Raw genomic sequence first — 10,559 nt, 5'->3', positions numbered from 1 at the left:
TTATTTGTCTATTTGTTTTCCTGAGAAACTATTTTGTAGATAATAATATGTAAAACGATAACCATTGATAATTTCCTACCATTTTGTCTGTAATTTGCTAAGTCCCCCCTATTATTATGTTATCCTTCTTTTATTCTTTAAAATAAAAAAAAACAATGGTCTCCCATTTAAAGTAGTTCTCCCTTTCTTATTCTACATTTCATTCCTTATTGCTTCTTTCATAATTTCTAACAATTTGCTTACTAGTTTTTTGTTTCTTTACTGTTACAATACAAGCTCCATGAGGAGTGTGAGTATTCCTCACTGGCAACGAAGGCCTCTTCACCCTGTAGATCTGTCATCCCAACGCTCACCACAACCCTGCTCCAGATGGGGTACTGCTATCACTCCTCACCAGAGCCTGCCCTTAGATTTCCAGCCAAGAAGGCAAGGCCCAGAATTGCAAAAAATAGATTTCTGTTGCTTCAATGATCTAATCTATCATATTCTGCTATGGCAGCCTGAGCTAAGATACGAATTCTTACGGTTTATAACTAGATGTCCCCCAAGGCCTGTGAAATGTAACTTCACATGTTAGATTTTATCTTACAGAGATAAATACTTCTCCAAACTTTCCTCCTGCTGAGCTCATGACCAGAACCCCATCCTCCCTTCAGTCCACAGGAAGTGACAGAAATGCAGGTGTCGTCAGGCCCATGAGGCTGGAGCCTGGTTTCCTTTGCATCACAAAAAGGAAGATGCTGGAAGCGCTAAAGAGGCTGTAGAGATGTACAGTGTCTTTCTGCTCCTCCCCACTATCAAAGACCCTTGCCCACCTGTACAGGTGAGATGACGATTTGAGGCAAATAGGACCCTCCTCAGGGCTCGCTTTAAATAATGCTTTTTTTTCCTTTTGACCAAAATATATGGCCTCCTCTCGTTTGGTCAGTGGTGAGTAAGCAAACCTAAGCCTATGAGCCTGAATGGCCTGGAATAATACACGAGGTTCTGAGACCAAAGGGGCCACTCATGGATGCACCAGTGCACTGGTGAGTTCACAGCTAAATGTGATGTTGGGAGGTGAAGCCTGGTTGGAGGAGGTGGGTCTGTGGGGGCGTGGCCCTGAAACGGCCTCCGTCCCTCCCTCCTTCCTTCCCTCCTTAATCTCTCTCTGTCTCCCCCTACCACACCATGAGCTCCTCCTCTGCCATACCACCCTGCCTTGGAGCAGGCTGACTATGGAAGGAAACTGCAACAAACCAAAATAAACCTCTCTTCCTTAAGAGTTGTGAATGTTGGGTATAAGAAAGTAAGATACCAATCAAGATAAGAATGCTCCAGATTCCTTTATGATATAACCAAATACACATTTTAACATGCTCCTGCCAGCCTGAACCAGTGGTGGTACATGCACGACTGTCCCATTGGGTGGCTTGTACTACCCGATGGGACCAACCCATGCCACCCAGCAGGACAGCCACGCATGTACCACCATAGTTCAGAGCTGCCCAGCAGCAAGACACGAGAATTACAGCCCTGTTGCAAATGTCTGACGCAGAACTCTCTTAGGACTCTGCTCCCAACCAAGGTGCCCCACTGCTTTTCTGATGCTCTTACTTCTCCAACAGCTACACTTCTGAAGACTGACAGGAGCACCACTTGCACAAGATGAGACCACCTCATGCCTGGCACCAAATGGAAAGGTAGCACCGGGCCCTCAGCCACCCTCCAACCTCCCTACCTCCATGCACAGAATGGGTGAGTCATGGACACAAAGACACACAGACAAGCACGTTTTGTTCAGAAAAACTCACTAACATTCCAGTTAGGAAGTGATTCTGGCTGGAACTCATGACAGCTCACAGAAATATTCCCTCAGGGAATCTTCCCACGGGATTTCTGCCTACATGATCTCATAGGACTCTTCATTAAACCACTGTTTTTTATTTTTAGGCATTTCAAAAAGCTCAGTTTTTCAACCTCTAAAACTAGGTTCTAACTGTAAATCAGGTTAAGGTATCAACTAGATTCTTTGAAATATGTTAGAAACTGACTTAGGGACTGGGGATGTAGCTCAGCTCCAAGCACCTGCCTGGCAAGCTCAAGGTCCTGAATTCAATACCCGGTACCAAAAAAAAAGGAAAGAAAGAAACTGACTTTGCCAGGTGTAATGGTGCACACCTGTAATCCCAGCACTCGGGAGGCTGAGGCAGGAGGATAACTGCAAGGTCGAGACCAGCCTGGCCTACAGAGTGAGCTCACAGCCAGCCTGAACTGTATGGCAAGACCGTCTCAAAAAGACAAAAAAAAAAAAAAAAGAAACTGACTTAAACATTCAGGAGGGATATAGCTCAGAGGCATAAGAGCTTGTCTGGCAAGCCTGAGGTCATGAGTCAATTCCTGGTACCAAAAAAAACCCACTGTAATTAAAAAGGGAACATTCTTCAATCATGTGTAGTGGTGCACAACTATAATCCCAGCATCTGGGAGGCTGAGGCGGGAGAATCACTATGAGCTCGAGGCTAGCCTGGGATACACAGTGAGTTCAAGATCAGCCTGAACTACATAATGAGATCCTGTTTCACACCCTAATAAAAATTTTTTAAAATTAAAAAATAAATAAATAAAAAGGGAACATTCTAAATGTCCTATTTTTTAAAACCTCAGAATGTACATAGGACCTGCATTCCAAACCAGTTACTTCTCCAACACTTCTATCTTAGGGATTTTAAAACACAGCCTGGAGGGGCTGGGGATTTAGCTCAGCGGCAAAAGCGCCTGCCTGGCATGCGCAAGGTCGTGAGTTCAGTTCCCGGTACCGGAGAAAAACCAAAAAAAAAAAAAATAATAATAATAAAATAAAACACAGCCTGGGGCTGGGGATGTGGTTCAGTGGTAGAGCTCTTGCCTTGCATGCACAGGCCCTGGGTTTGATCCTCAGCACCACCAAACAACAACAACAAAAAACAATCCAAAAGAAAAACAACTCTGTATACCCAGTAGTTTAAAAAAAAGTCCCAAGCTGGGGATACTGCTCAGTGGTAAAGCACTTGCCTAGCATGCATGGGGTCTTAGGTTCAATGCACAGCACCTCAGGGAAAAAAATTTGCATGTCTAACTTACAGGAAGAAATAACTAATGCAGGTGGTAACAGACATGAAGGTCTCAAAGCCTAGAGCAAGCTCCATTTCCACAAGAAAGAACAACACCCACATCAAATTATGAAAGGCATAAGGCTTGGTTATAAAATAAAGACAGAATTTTATAACTGGACCGATCAAAGATGCATTGAAATGGGGTCTTGACAAAACATCAAGCGCAGTGACAACATGATGCTTACGCTGAGAAGACCTTGTATATTTCAGGACTTGTGACTCCAAATCTTTACTACTATTTCACTAAGTGCAACAGAGGACAATGGACTACAAAAAGAGACCTTTGAAGAACAAAATTCTAAGGGCCCTAAAATACCATAATACTAACCGCCAAAGCTTCTGGAAAGATCATCATTTCCTCATCTTTTCAATAATTTTACTATTTATTTATTTATTGCATTGCTGAGGGTTGAATCTGGGGTCTTGCACATAGTAGGCAGGCACTCTACCACCGAGCCATACCCCCAGCCCTCAAGTATTTTTATTCTATTCTATTCTACTCTATTCTAATTTGGTTGGTTGGTTGGTTGGTTGGTTGGTTGGTTGGGTTTTTGAGAGGGTATCATAGTATGTACTTCAGGCTGGCCTTGAACTCATGGGAATCCTCCTGCCTCGGCTTCCCAAGTACTGGGATTACAGGCATACACCATTATGCCTGGCTCCACCTCAATAATTTTCATACAGACTTTGTGACGCCCAAAACCTAGTCCAGCCCATGAATATTATCTGGATCCTCCTCTACTTGCCCAATGCAGGAAGTAAAACAGTTGTTCTCAGTTCTGGGGAGGCAAAATGCAACTTCTCCTCATAGCCAGGTTTAAGACGCTGGCCTATATATTCACTGCAGTGGTTACACAAACATAGGGAAACATACACCAGCCTTCCCAGGCCAATTAAAAACAGAATCATTTAGTCCACATTTCTCTGAAAGGGGCAATAACTTGTGCATGGTTACACAGAGAATTGGTGCTTATTCTAGGAAATGAAGCTCATGTTTTCTCCCTCAGTACAGCACCCTTTCTAAAAGCCCACGTTGCCTCTATTCTAGTAATGAAAGTAAGGCAAGACTTAAACAAATAAGGAAACTGCCCAAGGAAAATCCAAGTCTCCTTAGTCCTAAGACTGAATTCCAACCTTCGTTTATTTTTATTTTTTGTCTTTTTGAGACAGGGTCTCACTGTGCAGTTCAGATTGGTCTTGAGCTCACTATGTAGCCCAGGCTAGTCTCAAACTCACAATGATCCTCCTGCCTCAGCCTCCCAAGGGCTGGGATTACAGGTGTGTGTCAACACGTCCACCTGAGTTCCAACCTTGACAAGCCAAATAAAGAATGTTTAGGGAAAAGCTTGCTAGCATGTTTACCAGAATACTTTATACTCAAAGGACCCTATTTCTCTATCATACCAGCCCCTCTGGTCTTTTTTTTTTTTTTTTTTTTTTTTTTTTTTTGAGACAAGGTCTTGCTATACAGTTCAGACAGGCCCTGAACTGACTGTGTAGCCCAGGCTGGCCTCAGACTCACAGCAATCCTCCTGACTCAGCCTCCCACCTCAGCCTCCCGTGTGCTGGGATTACAGGCATGCGCCACCATGCCCAGCATCCCTCTGGTCTTATCTGATGCTTCAGACTGTCCTGTCTGTTTGTGCAAAACAACATCTTCTACCCCCAATAAGGCTGACTCAAAAAGAAGAAAATAATATAGTATTTTTCCTACCAGAATTCTGGCAGGGACTGTGCAGGAATGTACCTACTGTGAAATCTTCCCACACTATTGAGCTGTTAAGAGTAACCAGCAGAGGCTTGTCCCATACACTCCCAAATATCTGAGCTGGCAAGAACAAAAGATATGCAGAGCCCTCAGCACAGGGACAGTGGCTTCTGTCAGTCAACTGTTCTCACAACTCTGGTTTTGCTCCTACTTCAACCTCCTACCGAACAGCACAGCACATCTGTGCAAGTACTTGAGAAAACCATGCAAATAAATTCACATGGCAGTAAAGCAATTTTGGCAGGACACCAATACTAATAATAAAATGTATTTAAAAAAAATTTAAAGACTTAGATAAGCATATTACTCTTAACATTTATACAGATTTGTCAACAGATCTATCCTTGAAATCAACACCAAAGAGAGCCAGATGGTTTCCATGCAGAGTTACCTGGTAAAAAGACAAAAATCAGCATCTCATCTCTTACCTGAAGCCAAGGGTCGAATCCACTCTTTGCTGTTGAGGTCAAGTCTCCAGAGGTCATTGAAGGCAGCATTACAGCTGCTCTGGGTACAACCTCCGAACACATACATAGACTGATTAGCATCATAATAGCACGCACCTAGGAAGAAAACAATAAATGAGCGCCTCTGGTTTAATTCTGAGGCCACTCCAACACTGTTTCTCTAAATTTTATTTATTTATTTAATTATTTTCTTTTTTTAGGTTTTTTGAAACAGGGTTTTGCTCTGTAGTTCAGGCTGGCCTTGAACGCTCCATGTGGTCCAGGCTAGCCCTGAACTCATGGTGACCCTCCTGCCTCAGCCTGTTGAGCGCAGGGATTACAGATGTGCACTCCCATGACTGGCTACTCCTATGGTCAGCCACTGCCTATATTTCCATTTCCTTTTTTTCTTCCTCCTTTTTTTGGGGAATGGGTAGTACTGGGGGCTGAATCTAGAGTCTTACCCATGCTAGGAAAGCAAATCTACCACTGAGCTACATCTCTGGATGTTTTATTTTTTATTTTGAAACATAGTCTGCTATGTTGCCTAGGTGGCCTCATACTTGGAACCCTTTTGCCCTAGTTTCCTGAGTAGCTGGGATTGCAAGTGTGCATCGTCATGTCCAGCTTATAAGCCACATTTTTAAAAACTCAAGCTGGGTGCAGTGTAGCATGCCTATAATTCCAGAACTCAGGAAGCTGAGGCAGGAGGACTGCTGCGAGTTCAAAGCCAGCCAAGACTACCCTGTCTCAAACAAACAAAAAAACTTCAAATATTCTACCCATTCAGCAACTTTATTACCAGGCACCAACTACTATAATTAGCTTTTGGTCTTTAGGTTGGTCAATATCCCATTATCCTTTAAAGGCCCAGAGAAGAACTATAAAAATGCTACTTCTGACTAAGCAAATTCACAATGATGTCATTATGTGTGAGAGTACAATTTTAGCAAGAGCACAAAAAAATCAAAGTAAGGATGGTCACTGAGTGAAATTGCAGTACAGCTATATAACCTAAATCCACATCCTCCCCCTACAGGGCGGGCCAAAGATGTGCTAAGGGATGTCCTCTGTCCTCCTATCCTCTTTTTTGTTTCCAAATGAAACCTGAAGTACAATGCACAAATCTTTATATGAAACACAATGACAATAGCTGTGAAAACAATCTTAATGCCATGAAGTAACCACATATAAAGACCAATGTGACCAGAGCAACACCATTTTTATGAATTCCAAAGTACAGCCAAGAGGAATTTAGTAGTACGGTCTTGGACTAGTCTTAAAGCAACCCAAAGTAAAAGCATGTAAGTTATTAAGACCTTAGTATAAGCCAGGCATGGTAGTGCTAATCTGTAATCCCAGCACTCAGGAGGCTGAGGCAGGAGGATCAAGGAGAATTCAAGGCCAACCTGGGCTACACAGTGAGTTTAAGGCCAGCAAAGTGAGATCCTGTGCCAAAAAATAAAAAAATCTTAAGTGTATCCAAAAGTTACCAAGGCATGCTAGTTGGTACTAACTAGAAACCCAGCCCAACAAGAAACATTTAAGTTGCACCAAGGTCTCAAAGAAGAACCTTTGGGGCTGGGGATTTAGCTCAGCAGCATAGCGCCTGCCTGGCAAGCACAAGGTCGTGAATTCGATTCCCGGTACTGGGAAAAAAATAAAATCGAAGAACCTTTGATTAGATGATTATATTCACACCACTGGGTACCATTTCTAAGAAAAAGAGGCAAACACTGAGAAAATCTACTCCCCTAAAACTGAAAAGATCAAAGGCAGAGTCTGGAAGAGCAGTGTGAGAGCTGTGCTCTGCAACTGGCCTCCCACTGGGAGATTCATTCAGTCTCTGTCCCTGCAATCATGCATTTACCATCCTAGATTCTAGGAAGAGAATCGAACAAAGCTTTCTTTTCCATCCACTTCACGCATGCCAGTAGGGGGAAGAGGCCCCTCAACTTTCATGTGAAAATAACAGTTGAAGCTGGGGTTGTGGTGCTCACCTGTAATCCCAACACTCTGAAAGGCTGAGGTAGGAGGATCTCAAACTTAACCCAAGTCTGGGCAATTTGGTGACTGAGCATGAGCTTGTCTCAAAAACAAACAAACAAAAAAACCAAAAACCAGACAGAGGATGCAGTTCAATGTGAAGGCCCTGAGTTCAATCTGTAGAGAAGCCCAGCATCATGTAAAACGAAGCACAGGGAAAAGCAATTCAGAGCATCACTGCACCAGTGCACGGCTTCAGCAATCACCCAGCTGTTTGTAGGTCCAGTTCAGTTTAGCACACCCCTATTCTAAGATCTCTTCTGAACTTGGACACTACTTATTAAAGTCCAGAAAAAGGGAAACACGACTACAATTAACTCATCTAATGCCCCTACTACAATTACCTCTGTGATCTAGACTAGTTCCAGGACTAATCCTGTTTACTATTCTTAACTTGGCCCACTGGTCAGGCTCTTTAAGGAATGTCTACACAAGGAAGCCCAAATCACAAAACTAAATAAGGCACTAAAAGCAGTGTGCTTAGTCACTTAAACCAAGTAATCTCAGTCAGGGGAAGGAATAAATTGAAATTATTTAAATCCTGTGCAGTAATGGAGCTGCAGCTTCAATTACTAAAGAAACTACAAAAAACAGACATGTAAAGAAATACAACACCACCTAATATTCAATAGGCTTCCCTCGCAAAATATTTACTATACCCTCAGAACTCACATATAATGAAATAGAACAATTTAAATGTTGTATACTTTCCACGGACTGTATTTTTTTTTCTTTCTTTTCTTTGACTCATTGTCTTTAAAAATGATTTCTAGTCGGGTATGGTGGCACACATCTGTAATCCCAGCACTCAAAGAGGCTGAGGTGGGAGGAATGCCATGAGTTCAAGGTTAGTCTGAGCTACATGGCAAGACTCTGTCTCAAATACCAAACAAACAAACAAACAAACAACAACAACAAAACCAGATTTCTAAACTATATCTCCCTTCCCTCCACTTTTTTTGAGAAACTCACTGCAGTCTAGGCTGGCCTTGAATTGCCTATATAATAGGCCAAGCTGGCCTCAAACTAAAGATCTTTCTGCCTCAGACTCTGTGCTGGAATAACAGGCCTGTGCCATTATACCTGGCTCTAATCTAATTACTTTTTAAATCCACATCTTGAAGAAAGCCTAAGAAGATGGTTCTCCAGGGAGGGACTCTTCCCACCCACTGCTGGGAAGTTGATTGAGCCTCTTGTGCAGGAGCCAGAGGCCAAGTCCCCCAGGGCTGAGCAGGGGACAGCAGAACGGGGCAGCTGAAGCAAGGCTATGAGGGTGGCAGGGACAGCAGCAAACTAAGGCCTATTCAAAGGCATTTGGTTCAGTCAAAACAAAAACCCCAAGACTCCTTGCAGACCAAATGAAACGTGACAGGGAGGTGTCTGGGCCCTGAGCCCCCAGTTTGGATTCCACTGCAGAGCAGGAGGCTCAGATCCAGAGGGGCCTGGAGGCCTTTGACTTTCAGCCTCTGTTTTCAGAACAGAAACTGTCTGGCCAGGCGTGGTGGCACACGCCTATAAACCCAGCACTCGGGAGGCTGAGGCAGGAGGATCATTGTGAGTTTGAGGCCAGCCTCGGCTACAAAGTGGGTTCAAGACCAGCCTAAACTGCATAGTGAGACCCTGTCCCCAAAGAAAAAAAAGAGAAACCATGACTGAGAGAGGGCTGCTTTAGAAAGGGCCAGACCAGAGTCTTGATCCTACACAAAGACTTCTGGGCCCTCTTCCACCTCCCTGGAGCTGCAAACATGTTCCCCTTGGATAACATAGCCTTCCAAGTTTACATTTGAATCTTTTTAAAAATATAGATTTGTTTAATTTCATCTTACTGCCCACTGTCGGCCCTTGGTGCTTTTCTATTTGATAATAGTTGCCACTTCCCAACAAAACCCCAAACTCAATAGCTGGCAGTAACCTTGCTATACATGCCCACTAGCTTTCTAAAATTGCAATTAGGCTGGACATGGTGGTGACAGTGTAATCCCAACACTTGGGAGGCTGAGACAGGAGGATCACTGCATTTGAGGCCAGCCTGGGCTACAAAGTGAGCTGAAGACTAACCTGAACTGCATGCTGAAACCCTGTCTCAAAAACACAGATCAAACAGAATAAAATAACGATTAAAATTCTTCTAATTAAAATGCCAAAATAATCTACTTGTGAACACTCATGTAGCTGTGCTTCTGTTGGTGTCTGTGGAACCTGGTATGTCTTGGGAAGGACTAAGTTTTTAGTTGGGCTCAGGTTGGCATCTGCAGTGAGAAGTTGGGTGATTTTAGAACTCTTTTCTCTCTCTCTCTTTTTTTGAGCCATAGTCTCACTATGTAGTTCAGGCTGGACTTGAACTTGAGGCAATCCTCCCATCTCAAAAAAAAAAAAAAAAAAAAAAGCAAAAAAAGTAAAGTCCAATAAAATTCCATCGACCCTAGTTCAGATTTGCTAAGAATAGCATACAACAATGGATCAAGTTAGAAGGACATTAGGCAAACAAAGACATAATTACTGCAGCACATTTTGATTACTAGTAAAAGAACTCAACATGGTATCTTGGTCCTGTTTCTTTTTTGTGTGTGTATGTGTGTGTTTTTGGAGATAGGATCTCACTATGCAGTTCAGGTTGGTCTCGAACTCACAACGATCCTCCTGCCTCAGCCTCCCGAGTGCTGGGATTGCAGGCATGTGCCACCACGCCTGGCTAAGCCCTCTTAAACCTAACTATATCCAGCAAGCTCAACAAATGGGGAAATTTTAAATTGAACCAATTGGTGGTAGGCATAAAGACACTTCTCTCCTGCTGGGCATGGTGGTGCACGCCTATAATCCCAGCACTTGGGAGGCTGAGGCAGGAGGATCTTTGCAAGTTCGAGTTTGTAGCCTGGGCTACAAGTGAGCGCAAGGCCAGCCTGAACTGCATAGTGAGACGCTGTCTCAAAAAAGACAAAAAAAAAAAAAAAAGACACTTCTCCCTTTGATAATCCAGTCTCCAAAACAGAAATTAGCAAGGCTGTATGCCTTCTGTAACCTTAATACACGCTATCTATAATGATGTTTCAGAGAGATCAGGATTTCATAACTAAGAGTCAAGGGCGAGTTTATGTCTCCCTGTTCCTCATACAGATAAACTCTTGCCAGCTGCCTCCTTCGTGTAGCAATAAGCACAGTTCCTTT

The 10,559-nt window shown here is 43.2% G+C and overlaps 1 protein-coding gene across 5 annotated transcripts in view; it reads right to left on the bottom strand.

Moving 5' to 3' along the window:
- The window catches only part of Fbxo42 (F-box protein 42), an 82,293-nt gene that overhangs the window by 28,195 nt on the left and 43,539 nt on the right, over positions 1-10,559 (bottom strand). For all 5 annotated transcript variants that reach the window (XM_005409839.2, XM_005409838.2, XM_005409840.2 and 2 more), the window contains one exon: positions 5,331-5,465. In XM_005409839.2, the coding sequence (XP_005409896.1) occupies positions 5,331-5,465 (135 nt within the window). The remainder of the gene's footprint in view (positions 1-5,330; positions 5,466-10,559) is intronic.

This window comes from Chinchilla lanigera, unplaced genomic scaffold, assembly GCF_000276665.1.
Source record: "Chinchilla lanigera isolate Chin_1 unplaced genomic scaffold, ChiLan1.0 scaffold00126, whole genome shotgun sequence".
Taxonomy (NCBI): domain Eukaryota; kingdom Metazoa; phylum Chordata; class Mammalia; order Rodentia; family Chinchillidae; genus Chinchilla; species Chinchilla lanigera.
Note: the sequence above shows the minus strand (reverse complement) of the source record. Positions and strands in the feature narration are given on the sequence as shown.